The 23,228-nt window shown below is 40.6% G+C and overlaps 2 protein-coding genes across 6 annotated transcripts; both read left to right on the top strand.

Moving 5' to 3' along the window:
* The first annotated feature begins 340 nt into the window (after positions 1–340).
* On the top strand, positions 341–14,124 carry LOC116708208 (aldehyde dehydrogenase family 3 member A2-like). Of its 3 annotated transcripts, none has more exons than XM_032546047.1 (13): positions 341–450; positions 4,305–4,466; positions 5,726–5,957; positions 8,641–8,726; positions 8,802–9,010; positions 9,107–9,224; positions 11,017–11,158; positions 11,986–12,152; positions 12,219–12,318; positions 12,393–12,631; positions 13,362–13,500; positions 13,584–13,703; positions 13,795–14,124. In XM_032546047.1, exons 2-13 carry the CDS (start codon positions 4,305–4,307, stop codon positions 13,899–13,901), a joined length of 1,821 nt encoding a protein of 606 aa, XP_032401938.1. In that variant the 5' UTR covers positions 341–450; the 3' UTR covers positions 13,902–14,124. The 3 variants fall into 3 exon arrangements, with proteins under 3 accessions (XP_032401938.1, XP_032401940.1, XP_032401939.1); XM_032546048.1 differs by lacking the exon at positions 341–450 and adding an exon at positions 2,248–2,428; XM_032546049.1 differs by lacking the exons at positions 13,362–13,500; positions 13,584–13,703 and having other exon boundaries at positions 342–450; positions 13,795–13,960.
* Positions 14,125–14,359: 235 nt separating this feature from the next.
* On the top strand, positions 14,360–22,802 carry LOC116708209 (aldehyde dehydrogenase family 3 member A2-like). 3 transcript variants are annotated; one of them, XM_032546050.1, is made up of 10 exons: positions 14,360–14,498; positions 16,834–16,997; positions 17,104–17,335; positions 18,986–19,071; positions 19,308–19,516; positions 20,838–20,955; positions 21,050–21,191; positions 21,273–21,439; positions 21,518–21,623; positions 22,178–22,802. In XM_032546050.1, exons 2-10 carry the CDS (start codon positions 16,842–16,844, stop codon positions 22,489–22,491), a joined length of 1,530 nt encoding a protein of 509 aa, XP_032401941.1. In that variant the 5' UTR covers positions 14,360–14,498; positions 16,834–16,841; the 3' UTR covers positions 22,492–22,802. The 3 variants fall into 3 exon arrangements, with proteins under 3 accessions (XP_032401941.1, XP_032401943.1, XP_032401942.1); XM_032546052.1 differs by having other exon boundaries at positions 21,524–21,623; XM_032546051.1 differs by having other exon boundaries at positions 14,363–14,498; positions 16,785–16,997.
* Positions 22,803–23,228: the final 426 nt, after the last annotated feature.

Here is a 23,228-nt window from a genome sequence, read left to right on the forward strand (position 1 = left end):
GTTTGTGGGGGGGAATTCAGTGCCGAAATAACCTTTGCTTTGGCACCCCTTTACCACAGCGCCCTTAAGCATTATAGCTTTATATCTGTTTTTTGCACCACCACAGTGACAGGGATGATCAATATGAATGCTACTTGTGGAAGAACACTGGTTCTGTGATCTCTCTGCTGGGTGGATATGGATCTTTACAGCTGAGGTAATAAGGACTGTAAGGAGTTGGGAGCTGAGAACCCACCCTGCCCTGAAGACAGGAGCCACTGCCTGAAAACTGTTTCTCCTATGGTTGCTGAGGAAACCAATATGTAAAAAAAATGGCATCCACTGATTGGCTCCTTCTCTGTTTGACATTTTAAAGCACCAATTGCTGGCCTCAGCTATCGGAATGTTTGGAACTTTGTACTAAAGTACTATCAAACGTGCTGGTGGGAGAGGCGGAGGAACTTATTGAAGGTAGCTTGCTTTCAAACTAGTTGCTTCTAAGGTGAACTTTATTCTGTGTAGTTATTAACAGATGTTTTGTGAGCAGCCACGTTCGCTTTCTCAAAATGTGTGTTTTCAAAGTTTAGAGTGCGTCTGAGGCGTTTAGGCACACAATCCCTACAGATGACATCAGAAGTTAATTTTAAGTTGGATATTGAAATTCGCGCTGCGCGCAGTAAGCGGCGTCTAGCTCAAGGTTGAACCGATTCCTGAACGCCATTTCGGCCAGCCGTTCTCTACCGCTCCCTCCTCCACAGGGCGGGTGTTCTGACTGTCAGTACTACCTCGTCAGATTTTCCTACCGTAGCACGCATTCAAAACTGCCACCGTCATGTTTACAAACCGAAAACTATAGCGGGTCGTGTTAATGTTAAACACATTAATAATAATTTATAACATTACGGTATTTGAGTGACGGGACTGAAGTGGAAGCTTAGGAGTTATGCTTAGCATAGCATTGGAACAATTTATATACACGACGAAACCACAAGAAATCACTTCCTTCATCAGAATATCCTATCCGTTTAAAATGAAAAGCTACAGACGTATGCACTAATCCTTTTATTAGAATTTTCTACGTTTTTAAAAATATTTTACAGAGGTGTTTGTATGAATAAAACGGCATCAGACAGGGAAACTGTTTTTTACTTAAATTAAATTAAACACAGACATCTACAAATTTAGTACACCGCTATTACACAGCTTCAATCTCAAATAATATCGCTACCAACATGCTCTATTTAGCACGGTTTAATAAATAAAAACGTGTTATTAAACTAAATAAAATACGTGTTATTAAACTAAAATATTTTAAAGTATAGGGACAGGTCTATAAAGCCAGGAATAAATAAAATAAATAAAGCTTACCTTAATCTTCGACGAAATAAAACAGACGAAACGAAACTTCCACAGGTAGGATGTATCGATAAGAAATCTGCTGAGTAAGCAGTGACGTAGCATCGATGTGCGTATGCGCATTACCACAAGGTAGGACGGATTAATGGGAAGCACAAGTAGAACACCTGGCATTGGTAAACTAAGTGGCCGCTAGGGGGCCCCCTAAGTGGAACAGTTTTTTTATTATTTTATTTTTTTGTAATGATTGCTATGTAATTATTTTAACAAAAACACACAAATTCATTCTAAAGTTGTGATTGTTTTTATACAATAATATATATTTGATAATGTATGTAGAAATCTTTCTTACATGGGCAAAAAGACAAATTAAAAAATAAATTGTTCTTGGGAGTTCCCTGGTGGCCGCGGTAGGTACCGCACTGCACGGTAATATGAGCTGCTGTGCGGCTCTACTGCATTAATATATCAAGGAGCTACTCCAAGCTGTAGTTGGCGATATGTTGTTTGCTGCTGAGCATATATGTATCTAAAACAAACTTTATTTTTCAAAGGTGTGCCGATAGATCGGCCACCGACCGTAATCGGCCGATTTCCGTGAAAAAGTGTATGATCGGTAATCGCCGATCACTGTCTCTTGTGTCCTATCACCAAAACCGATCACCTGCATCTCACTTCGCGTGTGCAGCTGATCTCCCCCTTTACTTCACACAGCGTAAGCTTGCGGCACCAAATAAGCAACGTCATGTGGAACTTCAAAGCTCAGAGCCAGTAGGGAAGTTTGCGTGTTGCGGCGGAAAATTGCCTGGCTTGGGCACGTCAAAAAGCATCAAGACAACGAATCTAATATGACATTTATAAAACAAGCACTTGAAGGAGTATGGCTATTGAAGCTCACTGTAAAAAAAAAAAAAAGACATCCTGTACGGCCAGACAACAGGTGAAGCAGCGCACAACTACCAACACTCACCGGGATGCTTATGACGGCCAGAACACTAAACAAATAACCCGAAAAGTTAAGTCAACGAGCTGGCGGTGTAAAATGCTGGTTCTACTCCCGCTGTTGGACCACCGCTACTAGCTGCTAGTAGATGTATGTATGGATGGATACAAAAAATTCTGGGAGTTTTCAACTGCTTTAGGATAATTTCCATGTGCTGCATCCAAAAATCACTTTTATTTTGCTCAATCAGATCAACTTTCTGAACTATGGATGAAACATGAGCATCAAAATGCATGACTTGTTCTCACATATGGATCGGTTTCCTGAGAATCAGATTCCAGATTCTGATCCCAGAATCTGGGAGAGATTCCATCAGGACAGAAAAGAGATTAATAATTTTGCATAATGAAGACGTAATGTTCAATTTAAATGTAATTACTCTCACCAGTCTTTATGATTCAATTAGCAGAAATCCAAGTTTAATTAATAAACTCTGTTAGAAAACTTTTTTTCCCTCCTAAAACCTTTTTTGGTCGAGAAATATTAACGGAAATGTCACAAAAACGTAATCAATTTTGTCAGAAGATTGGATTTCTCAAAATCAAATTTGAATAAAAACCTGACCTGATTGGGAAAAATGGATGTCATTTTTGGATTCAGTTAGGCCTGTCACGATAGCAAATTTTGCTGAGCGATTAATTGTCTCAAAAATTATTGCGATAAACGATAATATTGTTTGAAGACCTTTTTACACTGATTTAATGTAAATGACATAATAATGCATGTGATTTCTTGCCAAAGATAGATACACTTTATTTTCAAAAGAACATTTAACACTGGAACTGATAAACAAAATAAACAAAACAACCAAAAACGAAAATAAAATGGTCTCCATTAACAAAAAACGCACTTGAAAAAAAAAAACTAAACAACATAAAGTAAAAGTGGAAATAAATACTGCATTCAACCAAAAGAGTGCAGATTATGAAGTCTGTATATTATGTTGCCCTTCAGTAATAATTAGATTTAAATAGAGAAGATGGGCACATCCACTACCTGATGCAATAGTTCACACTACACGATTTTTTGCTCCTATTTTTTCCTTTACAACAATCTTAAAACGTTGATCTTTCTAAGATTGTGTGGTGTGTTACGGTAGATCGTCCTCTGATCCAAATCAGGGTTTTTCCCAGACTGGGAGCTTTAACGCAGCCTGTTGAATGTGGCAGGTAGCCAATCAAAAAGCGCGGATTCTCCTCCGTGCTTTCTGAGGGGAAATTGAGGGGAATCCCAAACAGCTGAAACGGCGCAACCCGAAGTCCAGCGGAAACAACATTAATGTTTATTCAACATGCAAAGAATATAGAAATGACAAGAGGAGGAGTTGGAGCGAAATTGCTACTGCAGTTGATAAACCCGGTAACTTTTCAGCTGTTCTTCATTAACGTGACGTAAATAGGTTCTAATGATTTTCATTCAGTCAGGACTTTACGCTGACACTAGCCACATGCATTGCATGTAGATTGTAGTAAAGCATTGATTAATGCCTGGTTTTAAAATTAGTTCACTGGACTTGTAGCCATTATTTTGTGCCCATTGTTGGACACCACACGGCAGGAACGAACCCGATCGAACCGTTATACCTAGGATTTCTGTCGGCTCATGTGTGGCCTGTCAGGTTTTGAAAATGGGCCGACAATCGGCCGACAGCTCTAAGATCGTGCAGTGTGCGCTGGGCTTTACACTAAGGAAATGAGAAAGGGAGGAGTCAGTGGAGAGCACCGGAGTTGAGCCTTTTTTCATTCAGTGTCATTAACAGAAAGAGAAAAAGGCCGGGATAATGCCGATAATTAAAATGACGTCGATAGTTTTAATTTATCGTACGATTAATCGATTTATCGTTTATCGCGACAGGCCTAGATTCAGTGGTGCAAAAATAGTTCTAGTTCAGTTGAAAAAACATTAACAACCTCCAAAAAATATCGTTTTGTGACCCAGTGTAATCCTTCTGTAATGTTCCTCCCAGATGTCTCAGGAAGAGCTGGTTGTAGAGCGGGCCAGGCGCTCCTTCCAGACCGGCAGAAGCAAACCTCTGGAGTTCAGACTGCAGCAGCTGAGAAGGCTGCAGAGCTTCTTAAAGGAGAGGCAGGAAGACATTAAAGATGCTCTGCAGAAGGATCTCGGGAAGGTTGGCAACTCATTTATAACACACATTTATTTTGTTATTCTTTGGATCAGTCTAATTTATTCAGTCCTAATGGTGAGGAAATGTTACCACCTCGTTTTGTACAGTTGTCAATCTCCTTCTTTACACTCTAAAAGCTGTTGTGTTGAAAACAACCCAATATGAGTTATTGACCTGGTGGATTTAACAGAACACAGTTGATCACAGGTTTGACCCAAAACACTGGTTAGAAGTTTAACCCAAAATAGGTGAAACTGATGAGTGTTTAATGTTAGACCGAACAAAGAGAGGCTAATAACACTAGTCAATGACCTGGTTACCTAAGCAAGAAATATGAGTTAAACTGAATGATGTCTATTTTCTATGCTTCTATAAAAAGCGCCATCATAGGGACACAGTGGCGTAAAAACAAGGTCTGCACTATGCGACACATAGGGGCGCCGCACTAGAGGGGACACCAAAGTGATGGTAGAAAAAGTCTGTTAGTCGTCATTTTCTGTATTTAACAGCTGTTTGTGCATTGGAAAACTTCCCAATGATGCCTGTAATGTGTCTGGGTACACCTAAGAAAGTACTTAGATGTCCCCTGCAGAGACACATAGAAGTTATGCTAGGTTATTGTGTGTATGCAATGTCTGTAAATTCAAATGACAGATTTTAATTTTAAATTTACTGAATACTTCATATTCATAGTTAACTGCTTAAAAATTCAAAACCAAATTTCTATGCTGCAATTTTTATGTGATTTATTTTTTATATGTTGAAATGTTAATTCAAACTTAAAATACGTTGATGGATGACGTCACTTGTCATTTTTCATATTATTTACATCTGATCTTTGCCCTCATTGGTTATTGTAATGAGACCAAATTCCAGATAAATCTGCATGTTTTCTATTTCTGTTTCCCATTCAGAACCAGGAACAAGAGAATGTGTGGTTCTCCCCAACTGTAGAAATGTTAGGAAACTATTTTTCAAAGTAAAAAAGAGCTAAATGTGTGTGTACATAAATGCTGCTCTTGAATGGGGTTGTATGACCCCATTGCTGGCAGGCTTTTACAGCAATGGCTTCTGATTGTCTGGAATGATATCCTGAAGAGCCCAGTGGTGACCTTTTACCTTTTAAGGACACAGTGTGACTGGTGAAGTTTAATGTGGATATTGTCCAGAGATGGAGGGAGATCAGTTTGCGTGAGTGCACGATTGATTGAAACAAACTCAAGGAATCAGAATAGAATTCTTTCACTACGTTTGTTTTACAGAGCGGCTGTGCATCTGAGCTGTATGAACTGCTGGTTGTGGAGGCCGAACTTCAGCTCTCATTGACGAGGCTTGCAGAGTGGGCAGCTCCCCGGCCCGTGGAGAAGAACCTCTTCACTTTATCGGATGAGGTCTACGTCAGGCCAGAGCCCCTCGGGGTGGTTCTCATCGTCGGACCCTGGAACTATCCCTGGTCTCTCACCCTGCTGCCACTAGTTGGAGCTATTGCAGCAGGTAGCTGGCGGTTTTCAGTCCTCTATGGATCAGATGTAGCTTACGATTCAGTAAAGTGAACCTTTAAAAGACATTGATATAGACGGTGTTTATAAGAATTGGAATGTTACTATGTTAATCAGGGCTAGGCAGCTGCACTATAGATGAGCCTCCCTTTTGTAGAAATCATTATTGACATAATATAACAATCTAAGTGACTGAAAAAAAGCTGATTCAGTTATAGACTTTATGGTATGGCATACAGACTTTATGCTTTGGCATACATGGCAGACTTTATGGCAGTCTGGCTTGGTCAGACTGTAGACCAACGTTTCTAGCATGCTCTCTAGTTTTGTCCATTGAGTCTTGTTGAGTGCTCATCTTTAATCTTGCATAAATTCTGACCCACCATCCTCACAATGATATGGATCAGTGACTCCATGACTGTCATGTGGTTACAGAGGTACAAAGCTGTATGTCATCAGCATAGGTACAGTGAGTCTGGAAAGTATTCACAAATGGGATTTCTTGGTTTTAATAAATTTGCAAAATCTTGAAAACATTTTTCCACATTGTATTGATGAAGTATTTGTGTGTAAAGTTTCCAAGAAATAATCAGACTGGGCCATAACAAAATGTGGAGCAAGTGAAGTGATGTGAATACTTTCTGGATGCATCGTATGAAAGGAGAAGTTGTAGTAATCTGGGCTTTGAAAATACCTAAAAGAAGCCTAAAAGAAAAAAGTGACCACAAGGCATCCAAGAACGCAGCTGAACATTGTTGACAATTTATGATATTGTCTACTTAATGTCTGTAATGACATTTATTGTAGGTAGACTGATAAAGTTTGAATGGACTGGCAGCTGTTGTCCTCCAAAGGACATTTTGACTTCCATATTACTGTAGAGCAGTGAAATCCTCAGACCTGAAGACTTTAACACTGCTTTCCTCACAGGTGGCTAATGTTTGATGTTTTTATAATATAAACACTGGACTATGTCTCTTTCAGATGAATAATGTATTATGGTTTTTAAATTGGGCCTGATGCCTGTGTTAGACCCACCTGATAATACTGTAAGAGCCGCTAAAAGTCAAGTTGAATGTTACACATTGATGCCCCAATTCAGCTTTAACATTGTTAGACTTTAACAAGCCCTTGGCTGGTATGTTTTGTACCGACAGAGGCCACAGACACATTTCCTTTCCTGAGAAAATGCCATCCTTCTCTACAGTCATTGCTTGGATCACATTGATGGTGTGGCTGCTGACTTTACTAGAGCTGTCTGTCTACGTCATGCTGTAGCGTGAACTGTGTTGTGTCCTTGAGTCTCAGTTTGCGTTGTTCCTCCACTTGAAGCCAAAACATTTGTTTCGTAATTCTGATGCAAGCAGTGTTTTGAACAGAAGATCTTTTGGGACGTAAGAGTTCTCAATGAATCCTTTTCTGTGTAGCCAATAATTTGTCACAAATCCATTTGGCACATTCTCATTACTAGAGAGTAATAAAAACCAAAGAAAATGACTATACAGTACAGACCAAAAGTTTGGACACACCTTTTAATTCAATGAGTTTCCTTTATTTTCATGACTATTGACATTGTAGATTCACACTGAAGGCATCAAAACTATGAATAACACATGTGGAAATATGCACTAAACAAAAAAGTGTAAAACAACTGAAAATACCCCTTATATTCTAGTTTCTTCAAAGTAGCAACTTTTTGCTGTGATCACTGCTTTGCACACACTCTGCATTTTCTTGATGAGCTTCAAGAGGTAGTCACCTGAAATGGTTTTCACTTCATAGGTGAGCCCTGTCAGGTTAATAAGTGGGATTTCTTGCCTTATAAATAGTCATGAAGATAAAGAAAACCCATTGAATTAGAAGGTGTGTCCAAACTTTTGGTCTGTACTGTAGATACAAATGCTTTAATTTCCATGGCAACCATGCAGCTGTACAAAACGCGTGGCTGGTCTGAGCCCCTCCTTCGAGATGCAGCTCCTTCTTAGAGTTGCAGTTTCCAAGCTTCCACCCCACAGAGCAGCTCTCCTCCACGACTCCCCCACTCAGCTCCTTCAGACTAGCCAACAGCAATTAGCAAATGCCTGGTGGAACGGCACATCAGTTGAGCTCATTATAGGAGCTACTTCTCAGTGAAATGCTGGGAAAAACATTAAATGGTTTAATACAGGAGCCATGTTGTGATGGCTTCCTGAAGTCTGAGTTTCAGAAAGAACTAGAGTTTTTAAAGAGACGGCCCAATTTCAAGGCTTTAAATTCTGAAGTCAAATTTCTTTTAAGTCATTTTTCATATATACAGCATTTTTATAACAACTGATGGAAACATAGTTATTCGATTTTGCTATAAAATGATCCTATGTGCCCAGAAAACATTTAATACTGCCATTTAAAGGTTTTTGTTTGGCCAAAAGGATCAAAAAGTATTTTGAGTTAGTTTAAAGCAAAGGGAAAAAGCAAGCATTTAAGCTAAAATAGGTGTTCAAATATATGAATACCAATGATGTACTGTTTGTGTAACCACTGTATGTGTAACAGCTTGTCCATGTAAGCATGTTAACTCATTTCAGCACAACACTGATCAGATGAGATTTGCTTGCAGCTGGTAATTCCTGACTTTCATCATGTCTGTCTGTTCCAGGTTTTTCATGATGAATTTGTTTATCATTTCCTTTGTTATTCAGGTAATGCAGCAATAGTAAAACCATCTGAGATCAGCTCCAACTCCTCTACAGTCATCAAGCAACTTCTTCCCCTGTACTTGGATAAGGTTAGCTTGTTGCTTTGCTCTTCTGAGTGTTTGCATTGACATTGAATTGTGTATAACTGGAAACAATGTGTGTAGGATTTGTACCAAGTGGTGGAAGGTGGTGTGCCAGAGACCCAGCAGCTACTGAAGCAGAGGTTTGACCACATCTTCTACACAGGCAGTACAGCCGTAGGTAAACTGGTGATGGAGGCTGCAGCGCCCCACCTCACCCCTGTGACCCTGGAGCTGGGCGGGAAGAGCCCCTGCTACATCGACAAGGACTGTGACATCAGGATCGCTTGCCGGTCTGTGTTTTACGAAAAATATAGAACAAAACGTCACAATGGCTCCACCGAGCCATCTAACACAATGAACCGTTTCTGATCTTTCTTCCAACTCAGCCGCATCACATGGGCGAAGCTTATAAACTGTGGTCAGACGTGCATTGCTCCAGATTTTATTCTGTGTGAACCTTCTGTACAAAACAGAGTGGTGGAAGAGATCAGGAGGTGTGTTAAGGTTAGTGTGGCCTGAAGAATGGAATGGAATTCACACACACACACACACACGCGCACCCCCACACACACGTACACACACCCCCGCGCACCCCTACACACACGCACACACACCCACACACACACACCCACCCCCACGCCCACAAACACACACACACACACACACACTGCTTGGAAACCACAATCAAAATGAACCAAATATTTCACATTAGTTTGGTTCAAAATAAATCAATTTAATTCAGTTTACTTCTATAGCACCAATTCACAACAAATGTCAGCTCATTGCACTTTAAAAAAAAAGAAAAAATAAATAAAGTGCAAAGTGATGCACATCACAGAGAGAAGTATGGATTGCAAAGAAAAGAAGTATAAGAAGTTTCCATATATATGAATATGTTGTGTGTCTTGTAGGGGCTTACATTGCTTACCAGTTTATAACAAGCCATTGATTGTTATTAGTGATGAACACTACAGGTTGCTAACACATAGCAGTACAGATGAGACAAAGATAAGAACTTCAGAAGCACACTTTCTGTGTCCTTTCTGTAAGACCTTACATTCACTAAGCCTCACATTGCCTTCCTATTAATGACTCCACCTGTCAATCAATCCAGTGGGTTTGTCAGCACCTGACCAAATGGTGATCACAATTTATCCTGAAGTGAACATCCCTTACCTGGAGGTACTGACCCTCCAACAAAGTGTTAGTGTATCATTATGATTGTGCTGCCGTCATAGAGATTTGGTGGAAAATAATCAGAAAAAAATGTTAAACATTATAAGTGAGGAACATGCACTTAATCCAGACTTTATCCCAAGCAATTAGAGCACAAAATAAAGTTTATTCCATTACCAGAAACCTAAACAGAATCTGGAAAAATGTAAAAGATTGATATATGTCTGTAGCCGACCACATGAACAGCTCAATATTTTCTCATTGTTGCATTATATATTTAATGGTTAAATCAAGATTTATGCATAAACTAAGGTCCAAATCAATAAATGCATGCTTTGGCTACAAATGGGTACAGTTTATTTGTAAACCAGTAACTTCTTAGGCATCTGATACAAATATTCATACACAGCCAGACAATTGTGGTCAAAGTTACTCTGTTATGTCTGGATGTTCTTGATGCTCTGTGCCCAAAAATGTGGCACAAATTATACGTGTGCTGCATGTTCCACATATTATGCGGGCCAACGACGGACGGATTAGTGCAGCTAGTCTGCTGACAATATTTATGTAATTAAACCAAAACCAAAAACACCACGATTAAACTTTAATATTGTGTCATGTTAATAAACAAACAGAAATGAATATTAACAACCACCAGAGAGCAAACAATCATCATGTATCCAAAAGACTATTGAAAATAAAACAAGAAGAATTCCTTATCTCAGAGTTCCTTTATGGGCTCGTATGAAACACATTCATCTTTTGCAAAAGCAATTTAGCGCTCCTTATTTGTAATCTTTGAAGATCAGACCATTGAGCTTTAACAGCAATTTCCTTGTGGTTTCTGAAAATAACTTTATGGACCTCATGTACTGTATGACTCATTCAAAAAGGATTGCCCATTTTCTTTGCCTGACAAGGCAAAAATGCCTCTCGAAATGTCTCATTTCATGCTATGAGCTTCACTACCTTGAACATTAAAGTATGTACCAAACCATGATTTTTATGCCTCATTACACCCCTGTTCTTATTACATTTGATTTTCTGTTTATGACAAGGATGTTAAAGATGTTTTATTGTATTTTCATTCCTCCAACCCTTCATCTCTGGGTCACTGCAGGAGTTTTACGCTGACAGCCCAAAGACCAGTGATGACTACGGCCGCATCATTAACCAGCGCCAGTTTAAGAGAATCGTGGGTCTCATGGAGGGGTGCACCATTGCGTTTGGTGGAGATGCTGATGAATCCCAGGGCTACATAGGAAAGTGATTTGTTCTCTGCATCAGACATTCCTGGAACTCTGGAGCACCTATATTTACTGTAGTAGCACAGACATAGCATTTTAAGCATAGTTCACCATGAGAATGAGATCATTCCTTTAAAGAAGGCCATTATAAAGGCTTCATATTAGCCAGTTTTGGATTGCAATAGGAATCCAATAGCTATTGTTTCGGAGTGCAATAGGCCTTGGCAAGTTAAAAATATTCTAGCATCTTTTTATATAACATTTAAAGATTTAGGTGTATATTTGTATAAATAAACAATATCCTGTGCTGTGTAAAGTATTTATACCACATGTTCTTATGTATCCAGGTAACCTACACACATCAATTCAAACAAATTAGAATGCAAATTAAATTAGGGGTAAAAATTCAAATGTACAGAGAATAAATATTGAGCAGTGTGAAAGTAATTGTTTGAACTGAAGAGTGTGATTTTAGCATGACAAAAGCGTTTCACTTTATTTCTGTAGTAACTAGCTCTGCATACAGATGACCAGTGGCTGGACTACTACACTAAAAGAAGGCCTTAAGCAGACTTTATTAGTTAATCGACTGGAACAAATTTTAATTTAATAAATGATTAACTGTTAAATAATCTTAATCGATTGTTAGAATGGGGCTTTCAGCCAGGGCGTGTTTAGCCTCGATGCAACCTGCTAAACGCGGTGTAAATGTGTTATGGATTTAAGAACTTGGCAATCTAAGGAGACCATAAACAGAGAGGATGATATATTTTCCCACACTGTTGTATACATACGCTACACTGTTTCCTAAATCTTTTACCACATGTTGTTGTTTTTTTCAGGTCCCACAGTGTTGAAAAATGTAACAGGTGACTCCAGAGTGATGCAGGAGGAGATCTTTGGACCACTACTGCCTATCGTCACAGTGCAGAGTGCGGATGAGGCAATCCACTTCATCAATGAGAGAGAGAAACCGTTAGCTCTCTACGTGTTTTCCCACAATGCCAAGGTAAATGCTTGGCCTGCAGTCGGGTGTTTTCCTCTTCTTAATGCTAAAGGAATATCTTTTAAATAGCTGATCGAAAAAGTGCTAGCTGAGACGTCTAGTGGAGCCCTGGTAGCCAATGACTGCATCGTCCACTTCCTGGACAGCGCTCTGCCGTTTGGAGGAGTTGGTGAGTGTAGGCTATCTGTCCTCCTGTTGATCACCATTCATCACAAGGTTTTCACTCAATGTTCTGTTCCTCAGGTCATAGTGGTATGGGCCGGTACCGAGGCCGCCACACCTTCGACCAGCTCAGCAACCTTCGCAGTTGCATGATCAAACAACTCAAAATGGAAGGGCTGAACAGCATGCGATACCCCCCCCACAGCACGAAGAAACTGGGCTGGGCCCGCCGCTTCTTACTTTCACAGCTTAATGTGCAGAAGCTGCGCAATATGGCTATGTTGGCTATGCTGACTTGCCTTGCAGCCTTTGTGGCGCAGGTAAAGAAAAACTGTCATGCCTGTCACAATTAGCAATGAATCAATTAATCATGAATTCAAATTTTCATTCTAATCTTAATATTTTTGATATTAATCATCAGACTAATATATACTCTGGTTAGATTTGATATTATTGTTTTGTCTTTTAATTACAATATTTTGTCTTGTTTGATTATATTTAAAGTCATATTTCAAGCAGATTAAAGATGGAGGGAAATTGGCCAGAGATCAATTGACCTTTTTCAAACCTATAAACCTGACAAATGATGGTTTCCATTTTAGGTGTTAGAGTTGGGGCTGTTCTCCCTGTGCATGTGTGGGTTCTCTCCAGGTACTCCGGCTTTCTCCCACAGCTTAAAAACTTGACTGTCAAATTCTCCTTAGTTGTGTGTGTGCATGGTTGTTTGTCCTGTCTGTCTCTGTGTTGCCCTGTGATGGACTGGTGACCCCGCCTCTCGCCTGTTGACCCCTGGATATAGGCACCAGCATCCCTCCCAACCCCACTAGGGATAAGCGTGTATGATAATGGATAGATGTCTGTCAGAGTTGGATTAACAATGATATTTCTCTGTCAGATGTGGATTATGTAAGCTTATCACCACAAACACCTCTTATGGTGAACAACCATTAGATGTCAGTAGTGATTTCTTGCATAAAATATCTGAATTTTATCTTTTCTTCAATAATTTATTGTTAATAATTAACAAGGTTTCTCTATTGTGTCATCCAGAGTGCTAATCAGTGCTGGCACCACAGGAGAATTATTTATTGGAAGCTGGTCCATGAAGCATGTCCGGCTTATTGCCTGGTTCCCAAGGCAATAATTCTGCTCAGGATTATCAGTAGTAAAGCAGCTAGTTTTACACAAAGTAAATTCTGTTTGCAACTTTATAAATATTATCAAATCATTTTCCATGTTAATCTGACGAGTACATGCTGTCCCCTCTTACAGCAACGGCTTTGTCTCTGAGAGACAATGTGTTTTTGTCCAGAAAACCTGCCCACACATCTACTCTCCTTTTAATTACCCAACATGCCTCACTGCCCCTGGTTGAAGGCCTCCTTTGTTCTGGTCAGCTCCACTGTTGTTGACGTCCATGTTTGTTGTGCTCACATGCAACAGCTCAGCCATGTTTCTGTTTTCTGTGTCTTGTTGCCTGCAGCGGTTCCTGCGCTGAAGCTGAGCAGTCGATGCAGGTCATCTGCAGCTGGAGTCCAGTCTGGTCCATCACTGTACTGGTCCAAGCATTTCATATTTGTACTAATGTAAAGGACACATGTTTGAAGTTATCAGTTTAGATCTGTTTTGTGTAAACCGATTATATGAAATCTGCTACAATTTTATGCTCACATTTGTGATTTAACTGCAGGAGTCAGTGTCCAGCAATATGTTACCATGGCAATCCATTAGAGTTCATAAAAATCTCTCTTTAGTTCTGGCTCACATTTTCTGTTAATTAAAAAAATAAATAAAATAACATTTCTTCACCGTTTTCTCTCTGTACCGTTTTTCCTCCATAAGGCCTTTTGTCCAAGCTGACATCTGTATCCTTATGTTCCATTCCAAGGTTTTTGTTTTTTATGGCTGGCTGCCTTCACTGATTAGCTGCTTTAAAGATAACAGTAACCTCTGAACTGCTAAGGCTGTAAAACTAGTAACCAGAAAGCAGGTCCCGTATCATGTAATTGCTGAATAAAAGGGTAGGAGGGTGGGTGAGTGATGCAGACTGGGTATCTGACCCCAGAGCTGCGCCAGTGGCAGACGGCGCACACAGGCCAGTTGGAGAGCAGGAAGCCCCACAGCGGGACGGGAACATTCAGCTCATATCCGACCAGATCAAGCTCCGGTCCGGCTGCAGTGAGTTCGGTACGTAGACATGCTTCATGGACCGGCTTCTGTGGTCAGTTTGGATACATTAATATTTTAGAACTGAGAGATGCAATGCAACAGATAAAAATAGTCTTAGTTGGCCTACGTTGGTGAGATGATGCAGACTCAATTTAATGTAAACTGTTTTATAGAGAAATATAATGTCATAACGATGCTTATTGGGAGTCTGAAAGTCTATTTTTCTACAGAAATGTGGGGTTCACTGCACTAAAAGCCTGGAGTGTACAGGCTGAATTATTAGTTTGATTAGAATCCTGAGTTCAGTTTTCAACCCAACAGATAGAAGTGACGCTAAGGGAAATAAACCTGGATCTCTAAACAGGCAATTAGTGGTTAAGATACATTTTTACATGTAGCTTCATTTATTTACGCAACTAAGATAGTGTCAGATAGACAATAAAGGACAATAACATCATGACTACTAAGACGTTTTTATTGACAAATCAATTTGAATTTACACTAAGTGTTCTATAAAGCGTATGAAATCAGTCCTATGCCTGTTCTCGCAGCAACTTTACTAAATAATTACTTTAATTTTTAAGATGGTATAACCGATAATGAAAAGGCAGTGATAGAGATCAAGATGTTATCAGAACAAAATGAACTAATTAGAACATGAGCTCTAATTCAGTTCAGTGGAAGGACTGGGGTGATTCCTCTATCTTCTTTCTCATTCATTACTTCCAGCAGTTTTCTCAGAAAGTACATTTTAGCAATTGTGCTTCATTGTGTATAAGTGTAACGGGTACCAGGGTACCAGGGTTCCGGACCCGTCAGCAGCAGATGAAGCTGAAAAACAGCATGGAACTGAGCACACGGGAGACGCAGTCTGTGTTACTCCAATTTCTCTCAGCTTATTTATTGAACAAACCAGCTCATTTAACTGTCAATACAGCCCAATTTATAGTTCAGTAATTTACTGTACATATTAGACATATTCAATCATTGACATAAACATCAACATTAGCTTTCCTTAAACCAGAAATAATCCCATAACATCATATTTTGTCACAATTCCCTCAGGTAACATGTACCTTCAATTCACTGCACTTTATATGCATATTTAATCACACACAGTGACATATTTCATGGGCATGTATCTTAGTTATTGTAAACTGGCATAACTATCTTAGAATTCAAACTACTTTAATTAAGTGAATGCATTACGTCACAATTTAACCTTTCATCAGTGTTTAGAACGCAAATAAACCCTGGAGCCTGATAACAGCATATTACTCTCATACCATGGAATATATACAGTATCCCAACTTCCTTTATAAGCGGTTACTGTTAGTGGTTGCACCTATATATCCCGCTATTATCCGCCGCTACAGTGTGCTAACCAACTAGCATCACGGCATGTTAGCTACTTCCTCTAGCCGCTGCTGGCTCCGAAACACAACAAAACTCTTTCAGTATCTTTCACACATTGACGCATTTCCTTAAACATTTCTCGAACAGTACCAAGTAATCAAAAAGTACTTTATTAAAACAAACTTGAAGGTTATTCTCAACTGAAAAACAGCATGGAAATGAGCACACAGGAGACGCAGTCTGTGTTACTCCAATTTCTCTCAGCTTATGAGAAACGGCAGAGCAACAGGCAGCTCAGAGTTTCCATGCGCCACCTACTGGTGAAACACCATTACTACACCCATCGTCATTAACCCCATAAACATTTAAAGAAATGCATGCTCCTTTTTTCTCTATTGTGAGCACACACCCGTGGCATCACATAAGGCTGGTGTTTTAAGCAAATCTTTTGAAGCCATTTCATTTGGTTTAATTCTTTTACTCAACAAGCACTTTGATTCATACTTTCATTAAATGATGCTAAACTAATATATTTGCATTTTAGTATCCTCTATTTTAAAATAAACTGAAATCTCTCAAAATTCGTCTTTAAAAACTGTAAATTTGAGAATAGCAAATATTTCAAATATCTACTGAAGGAATAAGGGAGAGCACAGTGGCTAGCACTGCTTCCTTGCAGCCGGGGGGGTTGTTGGTTGTTGATTCTAACCCAGGGTTGTCAAACTCCAGTCCTCAAGGGCCAACTACCTGCAGTTTTTAGATGTGCCATAGCTACAAAACACTGGAATGAAATGGCTTAATTACCTCCTTCTTGTATAGATCAGTTCTCCAGAGCTTTAATGACCTAATTATTCTATTCAGGTGTGGTGCAGCAGAGGCATATCTAAAAGTTGCAGGACAGCAGCCCTTGAGGACTGGAGTTTGACACCCCTGTTCTAACCTATCCAGGGTGTAAACACTGCTGGAGACCCATGGTCTGGGCCTTGTCGTTGAGCAGGTGACTGGATGGAAAGGCAGCTGTTACAGCGGGCCAAGGAGGCCTTCGTCAGTGGCAGGGCTCGACCTCTAGAGTTCAGACTCCAGCAGCTTCACGCCCTGCAGAGGATGATCCTGGAGAAGGAGACTGAGATTTCCACTGCTCTCAAACAAGACATCAACAGGGTAAGGGGACACACAACTGCTGGAGCACCAAACATACATGTTCATACACACACAGTAGAGTGGTGTATAGCTGGGTTTGGTTCCATGCCTGCTGGGTTTTCCACAGAGCCAGTATGACACACCTCTCCTGGAGCTGATCGGCATCGAGAATGAGATCAAGCTGGCCATAGAGAAGCTTGCACAGTGGGCTGCTCCTCGTCCTGTAGAGAAGAACCTCTTTACTATATCGGATGAGGTCTACATTCAGCCAGAGCCCCTGGGAGTGGTTCTCATCATTGGGGCCTGGAACTACCCCTGGGCTCTAACTCTGATTCCGTTGGTTGGAGCCATCGCAGCAGGTAGGAGCTCTTTTACTTTCTGCTTCTGATTTTGGCTGCTAAAAACTCAGCATGCAACCCAAAGTTTACATCAACAAATTCATTGAAAAGTGTTGGATGCACATCACCACTGGACTCTAGAGCAGTGGAGATGGGTTCTTTCTCATTTTGATTTAGGTGTAGACTTTGAATGGACCATTCTAAGACTTTAGATCTACATCATACCATAGTAGCAGTGGATGTATGTTTAGGGTTTCAGGTCTTCTGCAGGTGCTGACATGTTTTCTTCCAGCACTGCCCTACATCTGTCCCACCCCCCATCAACTCAGGTTAGCTTCCTGTCCCTGCTGAAGAAAAGCAGCCCCAAATTATGACATTGCTACCACTATGTTATAACTCTTATAAACAATATGTTTTTTGTTTTTTTTACACATTTATTAAAACTGCCACTTTGTCATGACAATATGGTATGAGAGAGAAAATCTGAAAAATCGAGCTCCTCTGTCCCACTACCATCTGCAGAAATACACCATTTGGTCAGAAACAACCAATCAGTCAGGAGGAGGGTCTTATCGCTGACCTTCAGGCTTGTGTTCAGGCTGCTCAATGTGCTAATGGTGGAGAAACAACTTACTATTACCGGAAAACTGTTCATCCATGCTTACTAGCCTGTGCGTCCACCTCTGGTTTTGGTGTGGGTAACTAGCTGTAACATAACAGAGAGCAGGGGGGTGTACATAAGGGTGATTGACAGCTCTTTCACCCTTCTCCTGGCTCTTATTGGTTGCTTCTGACTGAGCGGTGTATTTCTGCAGATGGCAGTAGGACCACAAGAAAAACATAGAGGCGCTACATTTTTTCAGATTAGCTGTCTCATGTTATACTGCCACAATGTGGAGACAAATATGACTTTAACAAATATGTAAAAACATATTGTTTATAAAAGTTACATACTGCAGCTTAAAAGAGGTGATTTGTAATATTGGTTTTCAGCCACACACTGCTGAGCATTTGCAGTAACTGATGTTTTAGTTTCATCTGGCCTGAACTCCTTCTTCCACATGTTCCTGTCTCCACCTTCAGATGATGGATTGGTCAGAGCTCTGTGAGACGTTTACATCTTATTTTATTTTAGAACCTGACCCAGCTTTAAACTTCTCCAGAATTTTTCCCACACCTGTCCGCTGTGTGCCTTTGTTTTCATGATATTTGTTCTATAGTGTGTAATGATCTTTACATGTAGAACAGCTGCATTTATACTTATATTATGTTATACACAGGTGTACTCTATCTACTACAGAGCCTTCAGAAACTGATTGGTCAGTCTGGATTTTAATTAGTGGTATTGGAGTAAAGGGGGTTTGAATGCAATGTATGCCACAACTTTTGACGTTTTTAATTTTTCAAAAATGTTTAAAACTATGTACCATTTTCCTTCACCCTTACAAGGACATGCTGGATTGTGTTGATGATAAAATCTTTAAAAAAAATTAATCCAATGAGGTTTTTGTCTCAAATAATATGAAATGTGAAAATGTTCATGAAGTATGAACCCTTGTATGAACCCTGCAACAACTTCACTTGATACCCCTCCCCCCACTCCCCTGCCAGCATTCTCATCCTCCTACTGTTCCTGCTCTGCGTCACTCTGTGATTTCATCCCATTCACAGGCAATGCAGCTGTGGTGAAACCATCCGAGTTGAGCGAGTGCTCGTCCCTCCTGCTGCATGCACTGCTGCCTCACTATCTGGACAAGGTCTGAATACCCACTGCTGGTGTTGATAAGATAATGCTGGACAAAAAGGCTGTTAAGTCTCCACATAGCACAGCTTATCACTGAAATTAGTTTGTCTCTGTTTGTTGGAAAGTTTTTACTCCCTCCAAAGAGCTGAAGAGCTGAGTCCTGATTCTTAAACATGATTTTTCTTTATTTCACTCAATGAGTACAGCATTGAGTACTCAATGAAAAGAAAATATCTTGTTTATCTCCAGGATCTGTACCCAGTAGTGACAGGTGGTGTGTCAGAGACCCAGCAGCTGCTGAGGCTCAGGTTTGATCACATCTTCTACACGGGCGGCAGCACAGCAGGCAAACTGGTGATGGAGGCTGCAGCGCGCCACCTCACCCCTGTCACCCTGGAGCTGGGCGGGAAGAGCCCCTGCTACATCGACAAGGACTGTGATGTCAGGACGGCCTGCCGGTAACACTGTCATCACCAGCAGACAGACAAGGTTGACTGCTAAACTGTGTAGAAATACTACAAACTTTCCTGGAGATTTTAGACAAATAACACATGGTAGAGAGTCAGATGGCTTTTCCATCTTTAGGTTGCAACTTTTAAAAGGGCAGTATCATGTAAAATCCACTTTTTTGAGCTTTACATCATGTTATAGTGTTAGTCCTTCATCAAAAACATACCTGGAGTTTTGCTTTGATTCTTTCATGCATGTTTGAGAAATCCTTTAATCTCCATGGCAACCATGCAGCTGTGCAAAACACCTGGGTGGACCTAGCCCTGCATTGAAGATGCAACTCCTCCTCTGAGCTGCAGTTCCAAGCTTCTGGCTCACAGGACAGCCCTCTCTGCAACTCTCCCACTCAACTCCTTCAGACTAGCCAGCAGCAATTAGTAAACATCTGGTGGAACTGCACATCTTCAAACATTGTTAAAGGGTTAATAGAGGAGCCATGGTGGAGTGTGAGAAAGGGAGGATGAATGCTGAACAAAAGACCAGGGCTAATGAGCTAACAGGTTGCAAGTGTTTGTGAGAGAGCAGAATTCTGACTGAGGAGGGAGAGAGAGAGGGACTAAGGGACAAAGAAACATAATGAAAACTAGAGCAACTAAGACAAGGAGAGAAGGCACAAGAAATAAACATAACTAGAATCACTAAGAAGGAACTGATATAAAAATAGAAACAGGGCAGAACTAATAGAAAGTAGGAAGGAGCACAAATAATAACAAAACCCTAAACAAACTCAACCAACCCAAGATCCTGACAGATGTATAGATCAAGTGCATTTTGCATAATATTGCTGTCATGTAACGGTGGTGTGAGGTGGTGAGGCAGACGCAGCAGACCCAGGTAAAGTGAGAAATGACGGTTTTAATGATAAATAAGTCCAAAATAGTCCAAAAACAACCAGGCAGCACGACTGAGCAGAAGCCAGGGCTCAACGCCGGTAGCAACTGGTAAATTGACTGGACAACACGAAGGACTGAACGCACATAAGACAAGGACCCAACAGAGACGCAGACACAGGTGACACTAAATACACACGGGGTAATTAGGGAACGAGAAACACCTGGGAGTAATCGAGGGGGGAACAGGACAACACGGAGACACAGAGACACCGTAAACTCGAAATTAACACACAGAAAACACAGAACATGACAATTGCTCCTTCAATATTTTCAAGCTGGTATTGACTGGAACCTTTAGCTGGCATCATTATGTGTTCTTTCATTGCTTTCTAAAGCATTTCAAAGATTCTCCCAGTAATGACTGTTCTGTTTGCAGGCGTGTCACTTGGGGGAAATTTGTGAACTGTGGCCAGACTTGCATCGCTCCAGACTATATTCTGTGTGAGCCCTGCATCCAGGGCCAGGTGGTTGAATTCATCCGACAGACTCTACTGGTAGCACATCAGCTTTGACCTGCTGTTAGTTTTACATTAAACTGGGCAGTATGAAGCTTTATTGAAACCCTTTTTTTTTTTTTACTTTTCACAGGAATTCTATGGTGCTGATCCGAAATGCTCGCCTGATTACAGCCGAATCATCAACCAGCAGCACTTCAGCAGAATCATGAGTCTGATGGAGGGATACACTCCTGTTGTCGGGGGGCAGAGTGATTCCTCACAGTGCTACATTGGTAAGAGGAGGCATTTTAAATCACTGTTCACATGTTTCTGTTTTCATTCCAGTTTTATGAACTGCATTCTTCCTTTGACAGCCCCAACGGTGCTGAAGGATGTGCCCCCCCACTCCAGGCTGATGCAGGAGGAGATCTTCGGCCCTGTCCTGCCAATAGTCACAGTGAGCGACATGGAGGATGCCATTAACTTTATCAATGAGAGGGAGAAACCCTTGGCTCTCTATATCTTCTGTTCTGACCAGAAGGTGGGGCTCACAAAACACATAACAACTTTTAGACTTTTGGACCTTTCTCTATGTGACTTTTGTGCTTCCTCCCATCTGACCAAGGCAATAAAACGGATGATTGAGGAGACCACCAGTGGAGGAGTGACAGTTAATGATGTCATGATGCACTACACAGTCAGCTCGCTCCCATTTGGAGGCGTTGGTGAGAATCATGACAAGCAGTTTTGTTGAGTCTAATTAAAGAATGTCTTCAGAAAGCTCTTTGTAGATATTTGGTCCTGTAGTGAAATAGTACATCATTTACATAACGACACAAGGTAGTTTAGCTTGGAGAGCTCCACCTATGGTTTTCCAAATTAGATTAGGGAAAATAGAAATAAAGGAGGAAAAGGACAGTACAGGTCTTTTTATCTCTCCTTTTCAGTCCATCCATCCATCCATCCATCCATCCATCCATCCATCCATCCATCCATCCATCCATCCATCCATCCATCAATCATCATGTTTTGGATTTAACCGACCCACATGCAGACATGACGCACAGGGAAAGCAGTTTGAGGAGATTTATTAACAAAAAGGAAATAGAAGGTGTTTGGGGAACTCTGGAGGATGTAGGAAACTCAGGTTTCCGCGGAGATGGACATGGTTAGGTTCGATCTGGGAAGTGGAATTTTTGAAAAATTTTTGAAGATTTGAAAGATGAGTCTGATTCTGTTGCTGAGTCCTGACTCTACTTGTGCTCTGGACCCTCTCCAGGTCAGAGTGGCATGGGTCGTTACCATGGCAAACACACCTTCGACCAACTGAGTCACCAGAGAGCCTGTCTGATTCGCTCGCTGAAGATGGAGAGGGTAAATCTGGCGCGCTATCCTCCCCAGGACCGCCGGCGAGCGCGGAGGGTCCGCATGGCCCTCCGGTCTCCTCTGATCGACACATCCAAGAGGACGCTCATCTGGGCTGTTGTGGCCACCATCCTGGGCATAGGCCTGTTCATCACTCTGTTGGTCATCCTGCTCATAGCCGCCGGCCTTAACTGCACCTGCTGGTACTGGAGAGGCTTCTATAACTAGCAGAGCTACAGAACCACTTCCCTTCACAAACTCTTTCCAAAGATTTAAGAAATGTTGCAGTGATTTTACACTGAGATCAGTTTGGAGTAGAGATGTTTTAGAGATTAATAAATACATAATTGTTTAATCTAACTTTTTTCCCTGTTTCTTAATTTTGTGTTAGAGGATTTTGCTCAGCGACTAAATAACCCTAGCTCAGTCATTACTGTTGTAAATGGTTCTTTTCTTAAGGAAATAAATTCTAAACAAACAAATCATACACTATGATTTGTGCATCTGTTTTTGTTTTCAAATAAAAGATTTGATCTGACTGTACATTATCCTTACTTGACAATGTTTAAAGTAATTTGACATAAAACTAATATTTTTTATACAGAGCCTGGAAAAAGTATTCATACTGCTTGAACTTTTCCATGTTTTTGTCACAATCATCATGGACATCAGTGTATTTTATTAAAATTGTATGTGACAAACCAACACAAATCTGGGCGTAATAGTGAAGTGAACATTTTTGCAAATGAAATTCTGAAAAGTGTGGGGTGAATTTGTCACAAAATAAAATCCAGGGCAACTAAATGCCTTCGGAGATCACCAAACTAATAAATCAGTCAGTGAAGCTTAATATTTAGAGCAATATTTAGACATATGAGTACATGAGTACAACCTATGCAAACTGCTTTGCATAGGTTCAGCCAACCGGCAGATATAAAAAGAAAACCTCTAGAAATCATCCAGTC

The sequence above is a fragment of the Xiphophorus hellerii genome, chromosome 18, assembly GCF_003331165.1.
Source record: "Xiphophorus hellerii strain 12219 chromosome 18, Xiphophorus_hellerii-4.1, whole genome shotgun sequence".
Taxonomy (NCBI): Eukaryota; Metazoa; Chordata; class Actinopteri; order Cyprinodontiformes; family Poeciliidae; genus Xiphophorus; species Xiphophorus hellerii.